The sequence below is a fragment of the Musa acuminata genome, chromosome BXJ1-6 (assembly GCF_036884655.1).
Source record: "Musa acuminata AAA Group cultivar baxijiao chromosome BXJ1-6, Cavendish_Baxijiao_AAA, whole genome shotgun sequence".
Lineage (NCBI taxonomy): Eukaryota > Viridiplantae > Streptophyta > Magnoliopsida > Zingiberales > Musaceae > Musa > Musa acuminata.
Window position 1 is genome coordinate 12,873,862 of NC_088332.1, and position 27,644 is coordinate 12,901,505.

A 27,644-nucleotide genomic window follows, 5' to 3' on the forward strand; every position below is an offset into this window, starting at 1 on the left:
TCTGCTGAGATGCAAAACCACATCCGGCCAAAGGCATTCCTTTTCTCATCTGATTCCACTCACTTTGTGCTTCTTTCTCATAATTTATCCACCTTGCAAAAGATAATAAAAAGGCGAAATAAAATTACTCCTTTCTTTTGTTCCCCAAAGATACCTCAATCTGCATTCGGTGAATTTTGATGGGACCCACCAAAAAAGGTTTGCTCGCTGGAAAGGTGGAGCTTGCGTGTGTTGTTGGGGTGGGAAAATTATATTTCGTTATGTCCATGAGCACCAAGCATTTATTTATTCCCCCCCACACTCCACTAGTGTACTGCTTCTTGCACATGGCCGCCGACGACGAGGACGAGAGCGCCGAACCGAGGTCGATCGTGCCGGTGATGGCCCCCGGGCCGCCGCCTGGCATCGAGAAATCCACCCCGAGCCCCCTCCCCGCCGCTGTTCCCGCCGATGAGGGCAGCGCGGTGGTGCGATCGGTGGTGCGGAGGTGGAGGAGGGAGCACCTGCTGGAGAAGAGCGGGCTGATTCTACGCGCGCTGGCGTGGATCTTCTCGCTGATCGCCGTCGCCGTCCTGGCCTCCAACCGGCGCGGGGGATGGATGAGCTTCGACCACTACCAGGAGTACCGGTGGGTTCGACGAATGGATTTTGCTCGACTAGGGTTGTGGATTGAGTCGGTGGTGGATTTTGGCTTATAGGTACTTGTTAGCGGTCGCAGTGGTGGCGCTCGTGTACTCGACGGCGCAGGTGCTGAGGCAGGCGCACCGGTTAGGCACCGGCAAGGATTTGGCGCCGAAGCAGTACTCCGGGATTGTGGACTTCGCTGGAGATCAGGTTGGTTGGAAGTCCACATTTTTTGCCTTTAGGTATATGAAATTTGAACACATGAGATCCGGTAATAGTTTGTGAATTGATTACCGGGGCAAAATTTGTTGCCTGTGGATTCTATTGAAGGAAGATTGCTTGAAATTTGTGAGAGAATTCCTTAATAGTTAAATGTAGTAAGCAAATTTATGCAGCTTACCAGGAATGTATGAAGAAAATATACTGTCACTTTTGATCTCAAACACTAGCCTTGATAAAATAAAATAAATAGAGGCAGAAGTGCTTTGATTTTTCTATTTAACCCTTTAAAATATATATAATTGTTTAAAAAAATTTGGATCATTTCTCGATTTTTGCATGTCATGCTAATCTTCTCTATATCCAATCTTATCGGATGTCTCTGAAGAGATTAAGTAGATATATATTGAAAAAATAGAAAAAGCTTATGCATATGCTATCGTAGTTAATAGGGTCGGCATAATGACACTTGAACAATGAAACTAAAAAAATATTGCATATATTACCCTGACTAAATTGATGATTTCGAGCCTAGAAAACAGAAGGTTAAATAATCGGTTAAAGAAATAGGGAGCGCTTTAGGTATATAAAATTAATACTTTCTCAAACTCATTCAAACTTCTCTAAGTTCATTGGATGGATGCGAAAAGGAGTAGAGTTTTTGTAGGACTGTTACATATTTGAAGGGATAGAAGTAAGATTTATATTATTTGGAGGGATGTATATGTTGTATTAAGAGTTAGAGGGCTGGCTGCTGTTTCCAAACTTCAAAAGCATATGTATACATAATACCCACAAAAAAAAAAAAAATTTGTTTTGACCGAAATAAGCTAATGATTGAGATCAAAAGTGATCATGGAACAGACAATTTGGTGAACCCTTTATAACATTCCTGTTTAGGTACCTTGCATTGAATTTCTATTTGCTTACCAGTTCCATATATTTTATAGCAATCTTAAGATAGGAGTGCTAGCGATTGTACATGTGTTTACAGGAAAGACTGCTTTTGATGTTGGAATGCACTGCTTGTATGGGTACAATCTGGGTTAACAGAAACAGAACCTATGTGAAATATGAAGTACATTGCTAAACGGAGTTTCACTCCTACTATAGTTAAGGTTAAAGCTATACATACTAAAGAGAAAATTGAGTAAGTAACAAGAATGTAAAATATTTCCATATGACTGTAAGGCTTCTCTCTGTTTTTGCTCCAGCAGTTTCTCCTTCCCAGTACTTTAGATATCAACCTCACCTTCAATCCATTAGGTCATGGGGTACCAAAAGGTTTGATTCTGTCTCATCCCTATATTCTTTTCCTAAGTGTATTCTGCCCAAAATCACAGTAATGAGCATTTTTAACTGCACCCACAGATATAGTGATGATAATACTTCTTTATCGAGTCATTAAAAAGTAGGCAGTGTAGTATCACTTCGTGAGAGTTGGAGTTCATTAGACTTTACTTCCATGCATCTGAGCCGTAAAAAGTATTAACTTTAAATATCCAATACCTTCCCGCAAGCAAACACATGCTAGAGTAGACCATTAAGTGTTTTCAATGCTAAATCTAGTATAACTTTTGTAACATACTGTTTTTCCTTTTGATGCCATTCCAGTGGTTCTGCTGATTCTGGTACTATAAACGAGGACAATTTACTGAATTGCAAATTCTTGTTTAAGAGGTCAGAGGGCCATGACCTTGAAAGTTCATATGAATTTAAAGAGATTTAAGTTCCACAACAGACGTCAGAAACGCAATCAACAGCTCCTAAGTCAACATCTCAGGGAAGCTAATTTCACATGAGCATGTATATGTGTCCAATTATTCACCACTGCACCTTGATATCCTGGAGTTCCTTTCTTTTGGTTTGCGACGCACCTCTAATAAACCAATGATCTAAAAGAGGGATGATTAATTGTTGCCGTGTGTATGTAGATTCACCTGTCAAATCCAGATCAAGATGCTTTTCTTGGTGATACAATGAAACTAACAACTTGGTTACTGTAGGTGATTGCGTACCTGCTGATCTCTGCATCATCTGCAGCAATCCCAATCACAGACCGCATGCGACAGGAAGTAGTGAATACCTTCACAGATGCATCAGTAGCTGCAATCAGCATGGCTTTGTTGACATTTGCAGCACTTTGCTTATCTGCTCTAATATCAGGCTTCTTAGTCTCTAAACGAAGTTATTTTTAGAATTACCAAGTTAGTGTGTTTTCTTCTCCTTCCTTTTTCTCTTCTTTTTCTGTTGGTCTGTACTATAAGTTTCTCACTGGATGCTGGTGTGATCTGCCTTATTTTGTTAAGACAGTAAATTGGAGATGTTATTTGGCCCTTTCCTTTATCGTTCAGAGGTAATGATAAAAATTGCTGCACTGATGTTGTTCTTTTGAAAGAAGTACATTTAACTCATTCTTCAATTTAGATAGAGTTGCTTGTGTGTATGATCATGCAAAATGATAAATTTGTATAACATCTCGATTCTCCTTTGCAATTTCTCATAATATTTTACATTCGGTAATTCTTCTTCAATTTCTAGTCTTTGATATTCTGCAATATTGCGATGTGAGAATTTTTGTTTTTAATATCGCATATCGACAGCATGTCGCCAATTATTTTTGCCACTTCAGATGATAATTGTTTATTTTCTTGAATTTAATAGTTGGCCCGGAGAATGATAAATATGTCACGCATGTGCTATTTGCTGATTGCATACGTTGAACATTGAATTCTTATTGATGTTCATAGTCAAATTTATATATTTTTATATTGTAGATTTGCCTTTAAAATGATGTCTTGCAGAAGAAAAAAAGGGCAAATTACCTAAATTCTTGTTTAAAAATATGTATTGTGTTAATAATAATAATAATAATGAAGTAAAAAATATATGAAAATAATTATAAAGAGGAGGAGAGTGGGAAGGTGAGAGGTAGACTACATATACAGTGGCGCACCAGACTCGGGAGTGGTTGTGGGTTCTCGGGTCATATCACCGTCACGGTACGTACTATAACCGTCTGATTAAGATCGTCTGGTCCAGAGTTTGTAGACGCATGTGTAGCGATGGGGGCATTGGAAGGATACATATACACTGTATCAGATCGTTATATTCAGATTGCATCCATCCAGGAAACAGCTTCGAACCCAATCTTAAATAACCGAGCAAATTGGGTTTCAATTCGACTGGATTGAACCGAACTCAATTAGAGTCCAAGCGACCTTAAGAAGCCCTGGGCCTTATTGGGTCGGGTTGAAACTGACGCACTTCGAACCGTAACCTATATAAGTAGCCTCGCCAATCTCTCTCCGGTGCCCTTCCCACTCGTTCGTTCGTGGCCTCGTGCGCGGCCGCCGCGGTGTTGGTTCGTCTTCTGCCTTCCTTCAGGTGCTCTTACTTTTCTCCGTCCTTTCTCCCTCCCCTTCGCCCTAGTTTTCTTATTCTTTTCTTTGTTCTGTTTTCTTGATTTCTAGAGGTCTGAGGGTTTTCATTTGATTGATTCGGAAGGTCCTTCCGAATGATCTTGCGGTTCATTTACATGGTTTTGTTGATGTATGATTGGTCCAATTCTGTCAGGTAAATAGTATGCGTATTGGTTTGAGGGTTCTTGAAAGGTTTTTGCATGGTGATGTGCCTACTGCGATCTCGGCGATTGCCTAACGGCTTTAGTTTTCATTTGCATATTGGTTTGAGGGTTCTTGAACGGTTTTTGCTTCTTGTTGTGCCTAGCGCGATCTTGCGATTGCCTAAAGGCTTTAGTTTTCATCCTCTCTCTCTCTCTCTCTCTCTCTCTTCTCTTTGCCCTATTTTGTTTTTCCTTTTGGTTATATTTTCTTGATTTCTTGAAGGTTTTCATCTTAATGCGAATGTTCTTGAAAGGATTCTTTTTTCTTTCTTCTTTGTTTTTTGTCTGATTTGTTTTTGTTTTGGCACCAGTCAGTTAGGGTAAACCTGAAGCTGGTCGCTTTTTGCTTCCTTTCTGGAAGCTCTTTGGTATCTTCTTGCCATCCCCGTTATCCGCGTTCTGCGTGCAGGTGCTTGCTGCCATCTTCTTGCCACCTCTTATTGCATCCTGCCAGCGCTCGCGTAGGAAGATAACCCACGCGAAGCGCGTGGGCCTGGACGCCGCCCACGCGAGCGCCGGGTGGCCCAGCGAATCTGATCAAATTGCTAAGGTTTGGATAAGATCTTGGCTCGAATCAATTGGTTTGGTTAGATCCTGATTCCAGCCGCTCGGTCTGATTTGATCGAAGTCAGTAAAAACCCAAACCCCCTCCTCATCCCTTGCTGCCCTTCGCGGCGACCGACGACCGCTACCGGCTCTCCTCCTCCCTGTAGACGACGGGCGACCGGCGGTACCTCTCCTCTCGCGGACGGTGACCTCTCTCTCCCTCCTCGCTCTCGTAGTTTTCCCTCTCCCCTCTCTCTCTCCCTTCCCCAGTTCCCTCTCGCTGTCGCTCTCCTGCTTTCCCCCGGCTTCCGGCAGCCACCTCCCCGACCCCTGTCTCTCCTTCTTTCTCCCGGCTGTCTCTCTTCCGGTAGCCGCGTCCCTGCCTCCTCGTCCTCCACTTTTCTTCCGCCTTTTTCAGCCGCTCGCCGACCTCCTATTCTACCTCTCTCCCTCCCCTGCCGTCACAGGACGGGCAACCCCTCCCTGTCTCTCTTGCCTTCACCGCCCTCCCTCCCCCTCTCTGGGAACCCTCCTCCAGTTCTCAGCCTCCTCCCTCGCCTCCGCCTGAATTTAATAGTTGTTAATAACAGTAATGAATTCTTGTTATTAATAGTTTATGAATTATCTCAATTACCCAATTTGTCGCTGATAGAATTTTGAATTCTCACTTCTAGAATTCTTGTCAAAGTTCTTGGACTTTGGACTTTTGATGGTAAGCTTTCTTTTTTTCTTATTTTTGTTATTAGATTTGGACAATTTAGCACTTTAATGCTTTTTAGATAGTTGATGTAATTCGATGTTTCAGTTGTGATATTTTGAATATAAAATGATATGGAACTTATATATTATCCAATCTTCATCTTAATGATTGTAACTTTACTTAATTATTTTTTAAATAAGTTTTATATTGATGAGACACTCATTTGGGGGAGCGCCCTTTGGGCATTTTTTGAACTTTGGCATCTTTTAAGGCCTAGCACTTTTGACAACACTGCCACCACCACAATGTTTCATTCCATAGCTGTAGAGTCTCAGGCCAACCCGTAAACTGTTTTTCGTTTCTGGTTTGAACATTATAGTCTTTAATCCTTCCTTGGGTTCACTAGGTACCAGAACATTGAGGTAGACATTGGCAATCTATTCAGTTTTCAAATGGAAATATTTCATGGAAATAGCTAATTTGGAATCATTTTTAGGTTGTCTTAAGTTGTTGGTTCCCTCAATGGGTTGGTGTACTCATTGTGATGAAGAATGCCCGACCGTTAGAGATCCTGATAAAGGATACATGTAAGTGGTTCTTTGTTCCATTCTATTCTTTCCTTGATTGTTTTTAGTTACGTTTGTTGATTAGATCTATATTGGCACTGAAATGCTAAAACACTTAGATTGTTATATTATTCTTGGATGATTGCTTTTCCATGATGATATTTTAGATGCTGTGCCTTATGTGGAAGGATTATTGATGAAGATATATACTTTACTGGGCCCACCTTTGCGAAGGATAGCAGTGGTCAGGTTTGTCATGCGTCAACCCATGGATTTCCGAGATTCATTTAAAGCCTATGGTTTTTTCTTTATTTTAATATGTCAACTTATCTATTCTGCTCTGTTTTTCATTTTCCAGAGCCGATTCGCTGGTAGCATCATGCATAGTGTTCAAAGTGGATATTCTGCATCACATGAAAGAACTTTAATGAAGGGTATGCTGGCATATAGGACCTAATCTGTTTATGGGTGTTGAATATAGGACTACTATCTTTGTCTTTGCTCAAGGTTTAATCTTTCTCAGCTTAGGTAACTACCAAAATAATGCTTCTGCAACAACATAACTTATGATAGTTTTGCAACTTTTGGTACTACATTTGCATCGGATTGTATGCCTGATTTTAGGGAGGGAGGGAGGGAGTGAATAAGTTAAGTTAGCTTGCTTGCTTGGTTGAATCAAATCAACTAATTCAGGTTTAACTCAAGCTCAATCAAAGTCGATTTGGGCCAGACTACTGCTTGGACCACCTAGTTTCTGGGCCAGGCGCATGCTTAAGCGGCTCCCAATCAAGATTGCTTGCACGCAGAATTTAGAGGCGCTTGAGCCTCACCTCTCCTTGCACAGGCGCCTAGGAAAGCACTCGAGTGCCCCATGACCATACTTGTAGAGATGAACCTTAAATGCCACTCGATACAACATAGATGAGTAGAGATGTTCTGCATACTAGTGCACATCTATAGAGATGTTCTTAATGACTAGGTTCTGCATCCATTTTTAGTTTGCAGATGCATACATAAAACAAGTGTTGCCTATGAAGTCTAGAAATCTTTACTTTCCTGTATAAGTTTCTGGATCATTGTAATTTTTTCACAGCTAATAAGCACAATGAACAACCATGACTGGTGGCCTGTTCTTGGGCCCTTGTCATATCTCACCTAGTCTTATTGTTTGCTGTAATGAATTATGGAAATATAGCATGTCTGAAATTACAAATCCTATTGTACCTTTTGAGTTTCGGCTACTGACTTCTAAATTCAAGTGTACTGTAGAATTTTGTCTCTTAAATGTATAAAAATTTTATTCCAAAGGCTAATGAAGAAATAGACCATTTTGAATTTTTATGAGAATACTGGTGCTAAATTAACTGTTATTCGATCAATGGGTTTGCAAGTTTTACCATTCTCTCCATGTGGATGTGTATGCTGGTGTCAGCATTTAACTTTGGTTCTAGAAGCAAAATTTTATCATGCTTAATGCATCTAAAGTAAAAGCATATCAATTTTATATTATAAACAGCTGTAATTTTCATTTTACTTGTATGTATAATCTTTTTTAGACATCCTTTATCTGATTCTTCCCCCTTCCTATTTCTCCGTGTAAGCATTAAAAGTAAATGTCTCTTATCAACTTTATGTTACCAAAAGTGCAGTTTACGTTTTGTTCCAGTGCACAAGTGTTTTAAGATTAATTCTCAATCTGGTTTACGCTCCTATTTCTCCAGGAAGAGATGAGATTAGGCATATTGTTGATAGCCTGCGTGTTGGTGGTGGAGACTCTATAATCAACAAAGCTCATGCTTTTTATCAGGTACACAAAGTGTAACTTCAAGCTTGATTTGTGGTGAGTGCAATATAAACATATTAGTTTAATCTCAATTTCCCATTCTCTGAAGATAGCTGTTGACAAGAATTTTACCAAGGGACGTAGAACTTCTCAAGTTGCGGCTGCATGTCTTTATATTGCTTGTAGGTGAGGTACACACTTTAAAATATGAACATGATTGTTCCAATATCAGTCATGCCACACTGTTATGGTTTCTATCATGCCTCCATTAAGTATTTTTTTTATGTTTTAAGAGATGGCACTTTCCTTTTTTTGCTTATTTTCTTGTAGACAACTTGATTAAAGTAATATGCAAGTTTTTTTTGTTTTTTTTTCCCAAAGAAAAAGGATTTACTCCTTATATTTCATTTGTTTACACCATGTAAAAGCTATAGTATGTATTCACCGAATGACTTAAACTTCTTGGTGCTATGTATCTGGATTAAGGGAAACAAAGGATAAAAAAGCTTCTAAAGCAAGTATGACATCGAGTTTCTGGATGGATCAGTTTTATTCTAGTCCAGATGGCCAGCAACTGCTAATTGCTGATTACAGAACATTATCCACTGTTCACTAACACATCAGCTCAAACTAGATCCACCTATAGTATAGCATGTCATAAGCTTATGAGGAACATATGTTTAGATGTGAATAGAGATTCTTTTAATGAGGACCCTCTAGAAGTTTTGATTAATATTCAGGACTATGAAAGCCATTAGCTGCTTGTCTGGGTTAAATTCTTTACACCATGAGTGTTTAATCCAGTTAGATCTGTGGACAAGTTGACTCAATTCAAATTGAATCGAGGCTTCCATTTGTATATAGGCATGATTTGAACCTCGGCTTCATGTGGGTGAAATCTGAACCATCTTATATAGCTGGTGTGTTGGGTTGGGGTGGGTCGAATTAGATCCTCCTGGTAGGTAATGGCAGGTATTCTTTAAGGAAAAAAAAAAGGATCAAATGGGATTGAGTTTGGTTGGACAAACATACACTTGGATGAAACGTGATCCAACTTGTCAGCCAGTCAAGATCTTCTGAAATGATCCATGAAACCAAGTGGGTCATTAAGTGGTCACTTGTCAGGTTAAAGGTATTGTCACTGCTGAAACCAACCTAATATTGAATGCAGCCACGATAGTTTCGTTCATTGGCTTTATCCAGCAGGGAATTGGAAATCGACTCATCAGTTGTCCTTCAAAGAGTTGCTATAAGACTTTAATGTTTGGCATTCTAATTTAGTTATCTGTTCACTTCTGTATCGGGGTTGACATCACTTTATGTAAACATTTTGAAGTTTTCATGAAAACTTGCTACATGATAGCATGGACAATGCATGGAAGGTATGACAGCTTGATGGTTCCACAAATTTGAATGCCTATTTAATGTGTGTTCCGCAAATTTGACTAAAAAAATTCTTTTATGTATCTAACATGGCTGACAAGCAATTTGAAGTGCCGATGTTGTGCAAAATCTAATCATCTCGGAATCATATGGTTTGCTAATGTTGAAGATTCCTTGAGTTGGACCTAATCTGTGAACCATATAAATTATCTTTAATGGGTCAAGTCTGGGTGGTTTGTTTGACTGAATGATAGTGGACTTTTAGACATTTTAACTGTTGGGGGTTTTTTTCTTATTTATTTTTGTGGAGGGACTTGTGACTGTAAGACTATCATTGCTTGTTCAGTTACCTTCTCCCACTACCTTGTGGATGAATCAGATGTCAGTCATTTAGTTACTCTTATATGGCATAGAAAGCATCAGAAGTTGGATAGGTGGATAGGTACACAGACACTTTTGAGGGTCAGTTCAAGAACACAAGGAAACGATAAGTTTCAGGGTCCTTGGGTAACTGAGAATAGAGACTAGAGACATCTTTCTACCAGTGATTTAAAAATCGTTAGGTGTCAAAAGGCGCTAAGGTCCAAAAACGGTCGAGGCGCTAGGCGCTCGCCCAAGCGAAGCGAGTTAAAATTTTAAATAAAAATATGCTATTAAATTAAGAAAATTAACAGTATTAAAATTAAAATAATATATTATTAATCTAATAAATACAAATACTATTATTAGTATACTGTTAACAGTATACTGTATACTGTTAATAGTATATAGAAGGAGAAGAAGGAAGAGGAGTGTCAGGGGGTGCTGACTGAGAAAAGAGGAAGCGACAACGGGAGCGGGAGCGGGAGTGTAAGGAGGCAGCGGGAGCGGCGAGCGACGACAGCGGCAGTAGCAGCGGGAGCAGGAGCGGTAGCAGCGACAGCAGTAGCGGGAGTGGCAGCGGCAACGAGCAGGGTTGGGCAGCGACAGCTGATATAGGTTTTAGTTGGTTCGATTGAACTAACTAACTATCGGAGATCGAACCAGACCTAAAATCCTGGTTCGGTCGCCTGGTTTAACTCAGGCGCTCGCTCGAAGCGCCCAGTGCCTGGGCTCGTGCAAGAGCCCAGGCGACGCCTCTTTGAAGCGCGCCGCCTGGAAGTGAAGCGAGGCACTCGGGCCTCGCCTCGCCTCACCCGAGCACCTAGGCGAGCGCCCGAGCGCCATTTTAAATCACTGCTTTCTACAGCTTATAAAAAGACCAGGCCTTTTGCAACTTTTAAACCAAAAAATTTCTCTTGCAAAATATTATTGTTTGATAACAGATTTTCACCAATTTTTTTGGAAAATAATGTAAAATGTTGCTTTTCAGAGAAAGGGAGCTGGAATCTCCTCCAGGTTTATCATAAATGGTCTTTTGCTCCCTTTATTTAAAGCAATGAGCTGAAGTAGGATAGAACATATTCTTACAACTCTGATATTTTTTGAATTCCAACTCTTCTCTTTTTTATGGTTAAACATTATTTATAATCATATTTGCTGCAATCCATTCTAATTGTTATCTTAAATAGTCCCACTGGTTTGTAACCCTCCTCAGCATGTAATCATGCTTATTGCCTTTTGTGGTTATATTGCTTCTGTCATAGCTAACTCGACTCAAAATGTTCTTAGTTCTCCTTAGTTAAATTTAATGAAACATTCATTTCCTATGTGGCATTCTTTAAGGATACAGTTTTATCTTCATTTCGAAAGCATATAGTTGTATTAGCTCTCTATTTCTCTCATGAAAATTATATGTAGGAAGTGCATGACAACACAAAAACATTGTTTTCTGCAGTGATGTTGCTTGGAAGCAGGAAAGAACTATTATTTTTTATTATTGCAGTGAATTGAAGGATCAAGTATCAAAATTGAATTGACGCCTTAGCTATTTATATTGTCCTTTATACAGGCAAACTAAAAAGGCATATCTTCTCATCGATTTTTCGGACTACTTGCAGATTAATGTGTATGAAGCATCTGGCTCTTTGCAGTCTATTTGCCCTCTGTACTAATTAAACATAGTAGTCCTTTTTCACTATAAATATCGGTTATCATGCTTTCTAAAGTAATCTTTTTTCAGTTATGTGTTAGGTGCTGTGTTTTTGCAGCTTTGCAAAACATTGAGCCTTTTGGAGCATCCAATTGTTCAGAAATTAGTAGATCCAAGTCTTTTCATTCACAGATTTACAGAACGTAAGTGCATTATATCTTTTACACTATTTCTGTAAATTATTTTTTCCATTATAAAACTACCTTAATTTTCTTTTTATAAGGAACTTAAATCCTTATGCTACAGAGAAGATCCTAAAGTTTATTAAGTGAAAGTATAATTTTACAATGGTGTATAATAGATTAGTAAGTGATTTCATTATAAACATTGTATTTGCAGTGTATATAAGATTATTAAGCGATTTTATAATTCTTTTTGAAAATTTATATTTTCTCAAAAACTTTGGTTCTTCAGTAGTGGACAAACTATTTGAAGCAGCGACACATTTGCCTCTGGTATTATGTTTGTATCAGCGGTTTAAATAGGCGCCCGAGCGCCTCAAGGGTCTTGCCTCGCTTGAGCACCTCAAGCATGGACCAGGCTGTCACGGACAAACTTCTAAACAAGATGTTTGATGTAATGCTTATGTATGTCTGTGTCTTTTGGCATGTTCATGCCTTGTACAACATGTAAAGGGGCGGCCGAAGGCTTAATATTCCCATTTTAGTTGGGTTGGTGGCCTCTTTAGGCTTGTAAATAAAGGTTGTGTCATGTGGACACGTGCGAAAGATTTTCGATCTGTAATGGATCATTTTACCCTTTGTTGTGCCACTGTTCAGAGCTTGTAAAGTCTGTTTGTAATTTGCATTGTCTATGAAGTGTTTTTCGGAGATGTTTGCTTGTGGATCCCGATTGAGGCGTTCTCTCTAACCCGTTCTCTCTTTTGTTGGTCCTAAGGGACAATGGGAGGCTTCGGGGAGGCTGACCTTTGCGGATGGATACGCAAGGGTGCCGCACGACTTAGGCAAAACCAGCTAAGTCCGTGACAGATGGTATCAGAGCGGGACAAGCACTCATAGAAACACTTAGCATGCAAACGTGGGGGACCTAGCGGGGCTGCGTTGAGGGCAGTCAGCACACGCGCGACCGTTTGGGGGAAAACGGGCATGGAGATGTAGGGAAAAGGAGTCGCTCGGAGGAGCATGCATCTAACATTGGCATTCAGAGGAATGGCCAACCCTTCGCGCAAGAGGCACCACGAGAACAGGCAAGCTTGGAAGAATGCGGAGCGCACAAAGGTTGGGATGGTTGAGTTTGAGCTACGGCTCAACGTTGACAACCATACTTGATGGTGCTCAAGACAAGCGAGGCGCTTGGTAAAGGATGAGACCATGCAAGGTGGAATGAGTTGCGCAACGACCAAAAGAGTTATGCAAAGCTCACAGAGGTGAAGGGAATTGCTAACTCGAAGAATTTGGTACTCATGCATGGGCTTGTATGCGGACGATGGAATGTTCGTGGCCATCCCAAGGCGACCGAAACTCGGCGCCATGGAGCATTGAAACTTTCTCTTCGGCATGGGAAGGATACGTCCGTAGAAGGCTGAAGTGTGCAACGAGTTCAGCATGTTGCTAGGCCTTGAGTGGTGCAGCGGGGGCTGTATTGACGTGGAGTCGCAATCTAACAAGTGCGTTTGCAGGAGGCAGAACAATGCACAGTTTGTTCAGCAGATCGGAGTAGTCCAAGGGGATGGTGGTCTCCGAAACGAAGAGAGATGTTGCTCCAATGGGACAGTTATCCAGGAGGGATAAGTCCCGGCTCTCCAGAGGAAGAATCATGTGAGACGGGCCTCACATGTTGAGGAGGAGTACCTCAACAAACAACGACTCCACGAAGCTCAATGGACTGAGCAAGCGGTGAGGAGTCATCGCATGATCTCGCTTGAGAGAATGCATTGGTGGATGCATTGCGAGATCAAGTGGGGGAACGACCCAAAGCAACACAAATGAAGGCACACTTGGAGTCGATATGGAGATCGGACTCAAGGGAGGGTTGACCCGTGGAATGGTGGGCGCGAGGACCACCATCGACTCAATGCAAAAACGAGGAGCGGAGCAACTTGGGTGTAACTTGGCGAAGTACCCAAGCCGCATGAAGGGAGCCAGCATAGAAGTTGGAACATGGAGCGGAGGCACGGTGCTTTCCTTAGACAGAGGTCAAGGACATGAACTTTTGCAGAGGCAAGAGTAGAATCATGTTGTTCCATGGGTCCTCCATTCTGACGGAGCGGACTCATCTTGCATGGTGCCAAAGACGAAGGGAGCTTCTGGGCACATGCACCTTATCTCGGAGGAGCATTTGATGGAGGAACTAAGGCGACTCAATTTGCGGAGGCGAAGTTGGGTTCGGGAGGCCTTAGCACGGGGCAAGAGGACTCAGAGGTGGGTACTCTTGAAGAATATGCTACAGTGTTGCCATTCAAGTTGCCATGAAGGAAGCGGTGCGCAGCGGAGATTGTGTTGGTAGGGGCAGAGGCCCAGGATCCAGACAATGGTGCATAAACTACAGTGAAGTCGGTGGACTTCGGGAGCTACTAGGCGGCGGACTGTCCTAGAGCGGTGCTTCATCTAGGTGTGACCCAAGAGTGGGTGGATGAAGGTCGATTGCCAAAGGAGCGAATAAAATCGAAGGTGGAGGAGACCCTGCGATATATTGGCAGAGGCCATACATGGAGGGTTCACAATTCGAGTTTATTCCACAAGGATCAGAATGCAATGGAGATGTCACCAGGAGGCGACATGGTGCAGCGGATCGTGGTGGAACAGTTCGTGGCAATGCGATACACACGACATAGTCCCGTGAGGAATTAGATCATACGGAGGTATGATCGGGAGCTACTGGGAGCTCCACTTCGGTGAACAACACGACGACAAGAAGGGCTATGGATTTAAGGAGTGAAGGCCATGGTACCGCAGAGGCGGGTCTTCCGGGCGTGCATCGAATTTTGTATCGGATGAAAATCTTGGTCATCAGCATATGGGGGCTGTGTTCTACCAAGGGAAAAGTTCGAATGCAAGTACCAGTGAGTTCCATGGGAGGGACTTGATCATGCAGAGGTATGATCGAAGCAACTGGAGAGTTGGATTGCTCCAAAGCTCATATTCGCTTAAGGGAGCCCAGCAAGTCAGAGGACAAGGTCGAGTAAGCGAACGTTGCTACCAAGGAAGCTAAGGAGAACTGAATCGGTGCAAACCCTACAACGTGATGGCAGAGGCCATGCATGGGAGTTGCAGTCTGTCTTTCCATCGACCAAACAGACTGCTTGGAGAACACAGAGGTGTTGAAGCAGGAGGTCGAAAGGGGCGAGGAAGCGACGACGAGTCCAGAGGGCCTTAGCTACCCAAAATCAAGCATCAGTTAGAATGGAGGTGGACTCAGAGGAGTGCCACGGAGACATATCTACTGATCGTGAAGAAAAGGGATGCAGATGCGAGGCGACGGATAGTAGGGCGATGGGCATGGCAGCGCTATGGTACCGCAGAGGCGGGACTTCTGTAAAAGTCATTGATCCCTTGCTCTCATGGAGGGAGAGCGCTTGGTCGTGAAAGGGGCCGAGGAGGTGGAGCATGCAGAGGCAATCTCCAAGTACCGAGACAAGGCTGAAGGGCAGAGTCCGAGGAACTTCGTAAGACCGGTGTCAATGAGCTTCTCATCAAGATAGCCGAAAGTGAAGGACTTCGGGTCATGCAAGAGTGCATAACCAAGGAATGAAGCAGGCAATACGCGGTGCTGTACCTTTGCTACTCAGTGGAGTAGGCGGCAGGGTTGATGGAGAAGACGGCACAATCCCAGAGGCGACCAAACCTATGAGAGAATTACTCCAAGTTGGGGTGAAAACTTCCTGCATTCCAGAAGTTCGATGGCATTGAGAAGGTGAATCATAGTAACTAACTCAACGCAAGGAGTGCAAACACTTCAAGTGCTTCAAAAGTGTGAGCAAAGAGCAAGTGAAGGCTAGTAACCAGCTCGATGCATGGAGTACAACCTCGAGGAGGAGGGCAAAGTCAAGTAACCTTTGCCTTCTCAACCCTTAAGAGAATGGGCGAAACCGAGTACCCCAATTCTCTTATGTATCCAGCAGAGGAGCTCTGCACAAGTTCAAAGACCCTTCGAAGATAATGGAAGACAATAGTTGTCAAATCCTCACCAACGGTGATTAGTGCTACTGAGAGTAGATTATCCGCTTCATTTCCCAACGAAATGTCAATCGAAAGCGGAAGTGATGCGAACCTACTTGGATGTGACAACTAAGCGAAAGAAGAGTCAATGAGCAAATGTTGTGGAGGAAGGACCCAAAACTTTAAAAGTTTGCGAGATGATGCTCGTTAAAGCTCCAACAAGCATCCACCCAGTTCAAGCAGCATGAGGCATTTGAGAGACTGGCGCAGTAAGGATGGTCTTTTCCTTCATCTGGGGGATCCGCAGGAATCAACAAGGATCAACACAACTCAGCCAACCCCACACCAGAGTCAGAGTCATTGGTGAGTTGAAGCAGCATAGCGGATCAAAGGTTCGACTACTCAAAAACAGCAGCGGAGAGCAGCTAGGAGCCAAGAGGCGCATTGTAGCTGGAGCAGAAGATTGAAGACTCAGCAAAGGCGAGGAGTTGCAGTGTCGACAAAGGCTTCAATGAGGACGTCGAAGGAATAAGTGGGGGAGAATGTCACGGACAAACTTCTAAACAAGATGTTTGATGTAATGCTTATGTATGTCCGTGTCTTTTGGCATGTTCATGCCTTGTACAGCATGTAGAGGGGCGGCCGAAGGCTTAATAGTCCCATTTTAGTTGGGTTGGTGGCCTCTTTAGGCTTGTAAATAAAGGTTGTGTCATGTGGACACGTGCGAGAGATTTTCGGTCTGTAATGGACTATTTTACCCTTTGTTGTGCCACTGTTCAGAGCTTGTAAAGTCTGTTTGTAATTTGCATTGTCTATGAAGTGTTTTTCGGAGATGTTTGCTTGTGGATCCCGATTGAGGCGTTCTCTCTAACCCGTTCTCTCTTTTGTTGGTCCTAAGGGACAATGGGAGGCTTCGGGGAGGCTGACCTTTGCGGACGGCACGCAAGGGTGCCGCACGACTTAGGCAAAACCAGCTAAGTCCGTGATAAGGCGGCGTGCTTCAGTGAGGTGTCACTTGGGTGCTTGCCTGAACCTAGGTGCTGGGAGCCTCAGGCGAGCGCTCGATTCAAATTAAGCAATCGAACCAGACTTAAATCATACTTTTAAATCTAGTTCGGTTAAACATCGACTAGTTGGTTCGATTGAACCAATTAGTCACTTTCTTACCAGCAAAAGCCACACCCTGCACCCCCACGCGACCCCGAGCCATCAACCCTAGCACAGCTTCTGTCTCCACCGCCGACACTTACCGCCACTACCTTCGCCACAGACGCAACGGACCGCGGCTTCCTCTATTGCCGATGGATGGATCTGACGGCCTAGCCTTTGTTTGCAACTTCCTTCTGCCACCTCTGTTTCCATGTGCAGCGCCTTCCACCATCAAAAAAGAGGATCGCAGCTTCTTCCACCACCGACAGGCACCTCTAAAGCTTCCTCTGCCCACGACGTCATTGTTCGCAGCTTCTGCAACTGCTATTGTTATCGTCCGCCACTATCGCTGCTATCATCCGAAAGTTACACTGTCGATGACTTTTTCTCCCCCTCACTTAGCTCGGGCACAATTCTTTTCTCCCCGTCCAAAAGTTCCACTGTCAAAGTGCCTCGCTTTACTCGGGCCAGTGCCTAGCGCTTCGGGCATTTTGGGATCTTAGCGCCTAGCGCTTTTTAAATCATTGGTTTGTATAGTAGTTAAGTATTTTTTTGTAAACAGCTGCTTATTCCTTTAATTTCCATTCATAATGTTCCCTGGTCATTTGTAAGAGTTAATTTTGAGATTAGTTTAAATAACAGATCATTTTAAATTTTGGTTTGCATTGTAGGGTTATTGGGCAGAAAGAATAATGCAGTTTCTGAAACTGCTCTCCGTATCATTGCAAGAATGAAGAGAGATTGGATGCAGGTATACATTTTTTTATTTGCATTTTGTTCTATCTTTTTCGTTTGTAAATTTAATTATTAATGCATTAGATCATAGATTTTATTTTATCTCTTATATCATGTTATATTTTTAGACAGGGAGAAAACCTAGTGGATTATGTGGTGCAGCACTGTACATATCTGCACATTCTCATGGGCTCAAGTACTCCAAAATAGATGTTGTAAGTAAAATTTTGTAGGTTTGCTTCCACTATGAGATATAAGGTTGATTGTTAATATGAATTTCTTTAGAATATGATAGCAAATTTGGCACACAAAAATTGTCAATTATGATCTTCTGTTTCTTGGTAAATTAGTTATCCTGTTCTTCTTAGGTTTATGGAGGAATTAGTGACTTGATATGCTAAGTCTGCAGGCCAATTAGTGACTACATTGTGAAAATGTTTTTTAAGTAAAAGAATGCTGTTATGGTGTTAGAATAACAGAACAGAAATGCTGTCAAGAGGAAGAAGCTGAAAGATATATGATGTTATGGAAAACAATGACTATCATATTATTTTAAAAATATTAAGGTTTATCATGTTATCGGGCCAGGTCAAATTGTTCCAAACAGTGTTGATCCATATTGGTCATGCTGACACATGACTAGGATATTTTTTGTCCAACACAACATGGCATGTGCCCCTTGCCACAAAATTGTAATCTGTTGGAGGGAACAATCAGAAGAAAAGATTACTTGATGACGTTTTACATATGAAAGAGGGAAAATGGGGATACAGTTGAAAAATCTAAGGTTAAGAGAGGAGATATTGGTGAAAGACAAACAATTGGTAGAATTTTCTGTAGTCATACCCTTTCCATCCATGACCCTCAAAACATATAATTAACTAATTGGAAATCTCCTTTTTATTCACATCTTGCTTGTGAAAAGAAGGAAAAGGGATGTGTAGCAATAATTATTTCTCTTATTCCAACTGAGAACCTCTTTTACAAGGTAAGTCAAATCCATGTCTTACTGAAACTGTCAGAATTTGTTTCAAATATATTAAGGTTAACAGATTTGTTGAAGACCTCCAAGAGAGCAAGCAATGTCACATGCTTTGTCATCTTGTCCTACATGATGGTCCAAGATTGTCATTATTTGGCCTGGAAGCCTCAGAAATCCTTGCAAAGGCACAGACTCTAGAGTTTAACATCTAATGTTTAGTCATAAAGTCAGCTAAATTGATTTTTACCTTCAACTGTGTGCTTTGTAGTTCTGATATTCAATTTTTTTTAATTTGTATATTTTAGTTTTTGTTAAAACTAATGGAAGGCTTTCCTAGTGGCTTTATAAATATATCTCTCTATGATATTTAAACACAAATATCGCTTTAAATCTTTGATTCTTGTTTCTTTTGCCAACTGCTGCAACACATCCTTCTTGTTTAATCAGGTCTCAGTTGTACATGTTTGTGAAGCAACTTTGACCAAACGGCTGATTGAGTTTGAAAATACAGAGTCTGGCAGCTTAACAGTAAGTTTCTCTGACTACGATGAGTATTAAGTGAAAGTTTGACTGGATATGATGCTTACAAGTTAATTTATGTCAAAGACTCATTGGTCTTTAATAACTTATGCTGCATATTTTACTATGAATGAGTTTTTCTTAACATTTCAATCTGTTTCAGAATTCTTGGTTCTCTGATTGCTATCATCTGTTGCATGTCCTGAACAAAACATACTGGCATAATTTTTCAAAGATTAAATCTTGATGTAATATTGATTTTGGCAACAGGTTTGACTGGTATGGTACAGGTGACATTTGTCATTCCACCAACTATTAAGCTGATGTCATCCATGTAAAAACCTTTTTGTTTACTATCCAACCAATTGAATGTGACAAATCGCCATAATAATCAGATATTCCACATATCCAGGTGTTAATGATTTTCCATCGGGCCCTGTGAACCATTATCTTAAATTTTAGGTAATTAAGCTTAGACTGTGCACTTAGATGTCTAGAGATATGCAGGAGTACAAGCTTCTTTTTTGTAAGATCAGGTAAGTAGATCCAAGAAGGGACATAAGGTTGCTGCCCACAGTCTGCTTTATGTGTTGCTTGTGACTGTTCATATGAATGTCCTTAATGTCAGCTATCCTTTATGTAAAAATGATAAAGATCAAGGAAGTAACGTGCCCAGAATTTAAGTTGGTAAGTTGAGAATTTTGAGAATGTAGCTACATGGATAGATACAGTGAAAAGTCATTGGTTCATGGTATGTTTAAGGTGGCAACAATTAAGTGCCTGTTAAGGTGAATTGGGCTAAATTATCCATATGGCTGACATTATTTGGTTTGAGAGGCTCATAAGGGACACACACACAAAAGGTGTCACATGGCCTTTTGAAGTACCACTGTAACCACACTGGCAATTGACAAAACAAAGATTTTTGGATAATGCTGTATCTAAAGGCCGGCAACTAATCATCTGTGCTTGCATATGTTATGATTGATAGTTCTTATAAGCAATTATTTGTTTGAGGAATTCTTCCTGAGATTTCAGGGTTACCCATTTTCTTGTAATGTCCTTAGATAGAGGAGTTCCTTGCAACAGCTGATGAACTAAATGCAGAGAGTGAGTTAGACCAATTGCCTAAGGCGGGTAAAGTTCTGTGTAAACATAAAGATTCCGAGGTGCCTCATTTTGCACATGGACTTTGCAGAAAATGCTATGATAAGGTACATCCTAGTTTTTTTTTCCTTCAAAAGTTTATCTTAATGTTAACCACTGTTCACACTGGTGTTTCTTTTTTTTTTTTTCTGCAGTTCATTAAAATATCAGGAGGACTTCAAGGTGGTGCTGAACCTCCAGCCTTTCAGCAAGCTGAGCGGCGAAGGCTGGAAAAGGAAGAAAAGGAGAAAAAGATGAGAGACTCCAACCTAGATAATCACCATACTTATGAGAAGAGCGGATCTATTCATGTGTGCCATCAGCTAACATTTTGCTTGTTTACATTTTTTTTTGTAGTCAGTATTTCACTTTTAACCAAAAAACCAGATAAGATTGGATTCTTTCATGCATTATATGCTTTTATTTGTATGACTTGTGGTGTCTTTTTATCTACTCCTGGGTTGGTGAATTTTTTAAACTTCAAAGGGCTCTTGGATCGGAAAAAAGTTTGAGAACCTTACTCCTGTGTAGATTGATCTTTTTTTTACATATTAAGTTTGAAAGATCAAGATCAGTTTCAGGCTTTGGCAACTGAATTTGATATCATTAGATAGTATCTGCTAAAGCAGATTGCCAAATGGTGTTTCAGAAAAATGATAACTTAAAAATTAAGAAAAAGAATAGCCAGAACAAATATAGATAAATCAGGAATAATTTAAGAATAATTAAGAGATCATAGCAATTGATAAAGAAGCCTATGGATTCACTGAACAATGTGTAGTACATGATCCAAATGAAACTATAATATAATAAAAGACAACTAAACTTTAAAATGAAAATATTGAGAATTATACCAAATAATTCAGAGATTACTTCTTTGACAAAGTCAAAATTTGAGGAGGATTACCTACAGTGTAGAACTTAATTTAAAGAAGCAAAACCTAAGTTGGGGTTTTCTGCAAGTGGAAGGACCATTGAGATGTTCTTCATCTTCTTCGTACTTGGGATTGCCCTGTTTTTAAGCCATGTTTGATATCATAGGCATTCTTAGGCCCAACTTGACATCACTATGATGTACCTTTTTCTACTTGATTCATGAATTATGCATCGTATCATTTTAATTTCCTAATTTGGGTTTTTCCTCTTTTTTTGATTCATTACGCAAATGAACATCCTCACAGCCTTTTCTTGCACCATTTTGTATTTTGATAGTTAAGGTCCTTATAACAACAATAGATTTTTATTTACCTGTTAATCATTTCCATAAAAGACTATGTTCATGTTTATTTTATGAAAGCCAAAGATGTAAAACTAGTGATAGTTTGTTTTTGCCACCATATCAGGTGCCAGAATCATCATGCCATTGACATTACGTTCTGAAACTGACCAGATTCCCTGCCACCTTTGTTCAACATTTAATGAAGCATCTTATATTATGGGGGGACACCTCATGCATTGCATATTCTGTTCCTTTTTAAGCTTTTTTTCTAGCTTTTCCACATTCACGTCAATATTATCAATTAGGAATTTTCTATTGTTGTATGAGTTTCCATAAAGTAATGGCGGTATGCATCACTTCTATAGTCCAGAATCACCATTGGGAATATCTAAAACTATCTCAGAGTATCATGACTGATCTGGAAATTGTTTGTGCTACTCTTGCATGTGGATCTGTATCATGTAAGACAGTTGCCGTTTATTGGTATCCTATTCTAGTTTGATGTCATCTGTGGTGGCATATTTTTCCAGGACAAGGAAAACGGTTCTGCTAAAATTCCAGATATTGGCCAAGCCGAAGGGAAAACAACAAATGACCCTGAAAGTGCTGGTACCATCACTAGTTGCACAAAATCTTTATTTAAAGAAATCATCGAACTATCAAGCCCACTAACATCTATTGTCCTTTTTTGGTATGTATTCTACTACAAACAGTAATGACTTGGTTGGGAAATTCTCTGTTTTTGCAAGGATCTGCAGGAGACAACTCTTTGGACTCAGAACAACAGGATTTAGACGACACAGCAGATGATGAGACAGAAAATTTTTCTGATATTGATGATGTTGAGGTATGTCATCGTTGATAGAAATTTTTTTGTGGACGCCAAGCTCAGAGTTTGAGTTATAGACATCTCTATATTGCACCTGTTCTTTTAGTGGTTGTGCACCAGCAATGTCTGCATATATGGAAGAGTTTTGATTCTATCTGAATCAGTATATTTTTTTTCTAGGTTAATGGATATCTACACAATGAGGAAGAGAAGGAACTTAAAAAGATTATATGGGAAGAAATGAACAAAGAGTATCTTGAGGTGATGAGGGTCAATTTATAGTGTGTTGATTAGGTATATCCTTGATTAATAAATCTGATTTGTTGAAGTCAAATCTTTGCAGGAACAAGCAGCCAAGGAAGCAGCTGTTGCAGCTGCCAAGGAGGCTTATGAAGCTAATTTTGCAGATGGTACAGAAGATGTTTTAGCTGCAAAGGAACTTGCTGAAGCAACTGCAGCAGCCCTAGCAAAGTCCAGAAAGGTACTGATGATTAATGACTTGGTGGCATGGTACATAATTCAATTGTTGTTTATGTGGCTTTTTTCTTTCAAATTGCTAATCTAGGGCTTTAGGAATCTTGTATTTTTCCCAAATATGTCCTTAAATTGCTAGTTCTTTTCCATTTTCTTTGTACATTTTCTCTAATTTTTCACCAGTGCTAAGAAAATTGCTTTGTCCTTTTATAAGAAGAAAATCTGAATCTAAGTTTTGACTCCTTCAAATAGCATCTATTATGTGAGGATAATTATTCGCAAATGGATAGTTGCTTAAAAATATCAACTTATTTTTCGAGAGGGGCATACATCCTGGGATGCCCTTCACTTTTTCCCCTTATGGAGAAAAAAATTTAAATATGGAGTCATTTATGCAAACAAATAGACGGGCAACAAGACCTTTTCATGGCTACCTATTTCCAGAAGGTTCTATAGGTCTTCATTATTTGTGGCTTTATGAGGAATTGTTTGCGCCCGAGATCCATTCCAAATTCATTGAGGAGGCAGCTTAAGCTTTATTGTTGTGTTTCTTGTTGATACATGACTTTGTAGATATAATTGTGCTTGCCCAAGGAAATCAAGGAAGTATGAAACTCTTGGGAAAATTTATTGACCACAAAGCAATATTGGTGTTGGATCTGGAAGTTAACGATTAATTTTGTTTTGATGGGCAATAAATACAAATGTTCTGATGAAGGCATCTCCATCTAGTACAATAAGAAATGATTGTCAGAAGCTGCAAAATAGTTGATAAGATATATGGAAATGTTTTTGTAATTATTATCTTTTATTTTACGAGTCTTTTGCATATGTCATCTGCTAGTTGCATAATTGCCTATATAATTATAGCATGAGATTGCCATGGAGTAGGATACCTGAGGATGCAGGACACAATTGAAAGGGCCTGCAGATCAGGATGAAAATGTGTGGCAGATTGTAAGCTTCTGGAACAGTTAACTGTTTGTTGATTCCTGTTGCAAAGACATTACCAATGTGATTATGCTCCCAAATTAAAAACTATATATATATAGTACAAAAGTTATTCACACAGTCTTCTCTAAAAAATTTAGTAAGTAGTATCTAATATTCTGTTAGAAAACTATCAAACCAGCTACAAAAGAGAAACCTGCAGGAATTTTAGATCTGAATATATGTATTCAACATGTGGCAAATTATTATCAAATCTAGTCATGCAGAGAGATATTACTGTAAGAAGGAAAAGCAAGGAGCAAAGAAAGTAGAATCAGATAACGAGAGATTAGCAATCAAATCAGGCGGAAAGCTAGGAGAGGCTTCTCTTTTTTGAAGACAGTAGCCAAGTTACCTCCTATAACATAATCTATGGGCTTCAAAAATTTTCCCCTCCAAATATATACCACCGATGCACCTTCTTCAATAGTTTGACCTACTAGATGATTCATAAATTGGATACTGGTTTCACTTGGTATCTGATGGTGCTGTTCATTCTTCATTTATATGACTGTCAATGGATCACTTTTGACCCAATTCAAGATGTGATCCTGTCAGAATTGGATATATATTCAGTTAATGATCTGATGATTCAAACAGTGACCTGATTCGATGATCCTTTTTATAATCTGACCAGATATAGATTGGATCCATCTGATCTGAAAATTTCTTCATCCAATTCCATATGGTATCATATAATATCATATATAACATGTAATATATACATTATGGTAGCTCTTTTGTCCACCTATATATATATTTAAAATGGTAACATAATAAATATTTCTTAATTTGGATCATGTACTCCAGCCACCAGAGATCGGATATTGATTAATCCTGATGTGATTGGGCTCAATCTGTTTACATCCGTATATAGACTTGATAGTGATAAACAAGTCTGTCTCATATTTCTTTCAAGAATAATCAAGATGTCTAACATCTGATTTTTTTTTTTTTTTTTGAGGCCCTCGCTCACTCCTATTAATTGTTATCATTGGATGGAATAATTTTTTTAACTTGTACTGGTACAACTCCTAGAAACATATTGTGCAAAATTGCTTGGCACTGCACCTTTGTGAGGACTTTAACTTGATTTGTAATTCATATATGTCCCAGCCTACAGATTCATTAAGAAAAGGACATGGTATGAGGTGGGATGGTGGCTGAAGAGGCTGAGGTGATCTTGTTCAAGCAATCATGCAGCAACCATAGCATATACTGGTCCTAAAAGCTTGCAATATAGTAGCTATTGCCTATTAGGACCATAGTTGGGTGGTCAGAGGATTAGAAGAGAAAATGTTGGCATTAGAAACATGTGTAGAAATGGATAGGTGAGGTGTGGTCCACTGGTCACAAACATTGAGAAGAAACGGATTTATGATAAACATATACTTTTTGTGTCATGACAGTCACTGACATATTAGCAACCGTCTCTCAAATGTGGCTCTTCTGAAAAGCCTTGTAAGAATTTTATTAGTTCTCTTGCAAGGAACACTCCATCAATCTTCCCTTGTATTCAGCAGCACAGAAGACTTTTTAGAGTCCAATTAGGAATTTCTTTTAGTGAGTGAGCGAGTGAAACATCAGGCTCAAGTATACGGATGCCTACTATATGACTTTGATGATAAGCAGTCCAGTCAAACTCGGCTAATCTGCCTCTCCATCCAAATCTGAAGAGGCTGATCGTTTTTACCGAATACTTTGATTCAAACTTTGATGGGATGAGGTTCATATGTTTCTAGTATATAAGAAAACAGCTATTGTCTATTGATTCTTGTTTGCTGGCAGATGTGTCCTCTATCAGTGTTAAGTAGTGCTGATTTTATTTTGACAAGCCTCAATCAGCGCAATAAGGTTATGTTTTCAGCTTATGTTGCAGGACTTGGTGGTCAGAAACATTTGGGTGTCAGATAGTGCTCCATATGTCTCTCATAGATCAACCTTATCCTAGTAACTCCTATGTTGTTTTTGATTGGGTGTCTCGTCTTTTAACTCTAGGGATAGTGGCTTATGGTTCCAAGAGTTTGTATAAGTTTGTGAATTGTGAAGGATAGCATTACAATGAAGGATTAAGATTTTGATCCGGTACGGCAATGGTTGATGGTCACTGGTACAATGTTGGTACTGTATGGTGTATACCGGATATTTTATTGAACAGTGCCAGTCAGACCATTGCAAGCGAAGGGAGAAAAAAAGGGGGAGAAAGGATGGAAATAAGGATGCAAATAAAGAGGAATGAGAGCTATAGTGGGAAGGAGCCAACAGTGACTGGCAGGTAGGATGAGAAGAAGTAGCAGTGTAAGAAGGAGCTAAAGGTAAAAAAAAAAAAGGATACCAGTACTAGTCAGCCAGGTGTATGGTTTCCAGGCACCTGGTGTATGGTTACCAGGCAGTAGGTGTACGATCGGTATCGCTTGGTACCAATTAGCTTACCGGGTGTGCTTGGTGTCAAACTGTTAGAAACCTTGCAGATTCTAAACTTGGGGTTGATCTCTTTAGGGGATCGGCCTCCTTGGAACTCTATAGGGGTTCCTCCCTCCAAGTTGCTGCTCAAAGGCTGCAGAAAAGATTCATCCATTGCTTATGAAAAGAGGTGGAATACATGACTATTTACAGGGCTTCTAAACCCTAACTCTTAATATGACTCTTACTTAAGACTCCTACTTTTAACCAACTCCTAATATGACTCATAATCAAGACTCCTACTTCTAACCAACTCCTAAGAGGACTCCTACTCAAGACTCCTATTCCTTTACAACTCCTTATTCTTCTCTAAGAAATAACCTCCTAACCCTAGCCGGTCACTTCACCTCTTTAATAGGGGTCGGCTTAGGTAGGTTTTATATGAATGTCCCTCTCAATTAGGACTCTCCTAGCTAGAGTCCTAACAAACCCGCCCTCTTCAAATCAGCCTTGTCCTCGAGGCTGATGATTCATGAATTTTGGGAATTTGATCTTCAAGTCATCATAGTTCTCCCAAGTGGCATCTTCTGTTAGTAGGTTTGCCCACTGTATTAGCAATTCAGTAGTGGATCGTCGTCGTCGAGTCACGATCCGTCGATCAATAATGGCACTTGGCTTAATCTGAAGTTCTCTTTGGGTAGTCTTATTTGGTGGGTGGCTTTGGGCTGTCTCCAAGCACCTATTTACAACTTCCGTCTGGCCGTCGGTTTGTGGGTGATATGCCATACTCCTTTTCAATTTAGTACCCTGCATATGGAATAACTTTATCCAAAATCTGCTCGTGAAGATGCAAGTAAAATTTATCATAAGCACAATACGTCCCTTATAGTGTAATTCTTAGTCTCAATTGTAATGAGCCATGGGGCTTGGTGCTTCCTCCAATTTGTTTATAATCTTACTAGTCTCTGAATCTTCCTGTCATTCCATCTTAATATCCTTAAGAAAGTCGCTGGTCGGAAGTGAAACGGCCGAAACTTCAACTTGCTCGGGTAGCTGCGAAAGCGCATCTGCAAGAACATTCTTTTTCTCCTTTTTGTAAGTTATTTCATAATCAAATCCAAGAAGTTTTGTTACCCATTTTTGCTGCTCAGGGGATGATATCTTTCGCTCCAAAAAGTACTTGAGGCTTTTATGGTCGGTTTTAATTTGAAATCGTCGGCCAATCAAGTAGGGTCTCCACCTCGTTGCTGCGCGCACAATGGCGAGCATCTCCTTATCATATGTTGACTTATTTTGATGGGAGGGAGATAATGCCTTGTTAGTGTATGTAAGTGGTCGACCATCTTGCATGAGAATGGCTCCAATTCCGACTCCAGATGTGTCGGCCTCAATAATGAAGGGTCGGTTGAAATCCGGTAGTGTTATCACCGGCGTCGTCGTTATGGCTGTCTTAAGTTTGTCGAACGCAGCGGAGGCTCTGTCCGACCATTGGAAGACATCTTTTTTAAGTAAGGAAGTAAGTGGTGCACTGATCTCTCCATAGTTTTTCACGAACTTGCAGTA

General features: G+C 40.4%; 2 protein-coding genes across 8 annotated transcripts in view; both read left to right on the top strand.

Annotated features, from left to right (window-relative positions):
• Positions 1 to 45: 45 nt before the first annotated feature.
• LOC135676359 (CASP-like protein 4B2) lies at positions 46 to 3,220 on the top strand. Of its 2 annotated transcripts, none has more exons than XM_065187456.1 (3): positions 46 to 628; positions 699 to 834; positions 2,850 to 3,220. In XM_065187456.1, the coding sequence occupies exons 1-3, from the start codon at positions 180 to 182 to the stop codon at positions 3,039 to 3,041; spliced, it is 777 nt and encodes a 258-aa protein (XP_065043528.1). In that variant the 5' UTR covers positions 46 to 179; the 3' UTR covers positions 3,042 to 3,220. The 2 variants fall into 2 exon arrangements, with proteins under 2 accessions (XP_065043528.1, XP_065043529.1); XM_065187457.1 differs by lacking the exon at positions 2,850 to 3,220 and adding an exon at positions 2,458 to 2,795.
• Positions 3,221 to 4,161: 941 nt separating this feature from the next.
• LOC135583896 (transcription factor IIIB 60 kDa subunit-like) overlaps positions 4,162 to 27,644 on the top strand; it is a 29,147-nt gene continuing 5,664 nt past the window's right edge. The window contains exons 1-19 of one of the 6 annotated variants that reach the window (XM_065187463.1): positions 4,162 to 4,230; positions 4,878 to 5,219; positions 5,689 to 5,726; positions 6,211 to 6,301; positions 6,448 to 6,529; positions 6,639 to 6,714; positions 8,002 to 8,087; positions 8,173 to 8,249; positions 11,377 to 11,472; positions 11,548 to 11,660; positions 17,456 to 17,535; positions 17,648 to 17,734; positions 18,949 to 19,029; positions 20,088 to 20,234; positions 20,322 to 20,477; positions 21,916 to 21,994; positions 22,144 to 22,232; positions 22,395 to 22,475; positions 22,558 to 22,695. In XM_065187463.1, coding sequence (XP_065043535.1) covers positions 6,237 to 6,301; positions 6,448 to 6,529; positions 6,639 to 6,714; positions 8,002 to 8,087; positions 8,173 to 8,249; positions 11,377 to 11,472; positions 11,548 to 11,660; positions 17,456 to 17,535; positions 17,648 to 17,734; positions 18,949 to 19,029; positions 20,088 to 20,234; positions 20,322 to 20,477; positions 21,916 to 21,994; positions 22,144 to 22,232; positions 22,395 to 22,475; positions 22,558 to 22,695 — 1,533 coding nt within the window. In that variant the 5' untranslated portion in view covers positions 4,162 to 4,230; positions 4,878 to 5,219; positions 5,689 to 5,726; positions 6,211 to 6,236. Of the gene's footprint in view, positions 4,231 to 4,877; positions 5,220 to 5,688; positions 5,727 to 6,210; positions 6,302 to 6,447; positions 6,530 to 6,638; positions 6,715 to 8,001; positions 8,088 to 8,172; positions 8,250 to 11,376; positions 11,473 to 11,547; positions 11,661 to 17,455; positions 17,536 to 17,647; positions 17,735 to 18,948; positions 19,030 to 20,087; positions 20,235 to 20,321; positions 20,478 to 21,915; positions 21,995 to 22,134; positions 22,233 to 22,394; positions 22,476 to 22,557; positions 22,696 to 27,644 lie in introns of all 6 variants that reach the window. The other 5 variants (XM_065187460.1, XM_065187464.1, XM_065187465.1 and 2 more) reach the window with 5 other exon arrangements.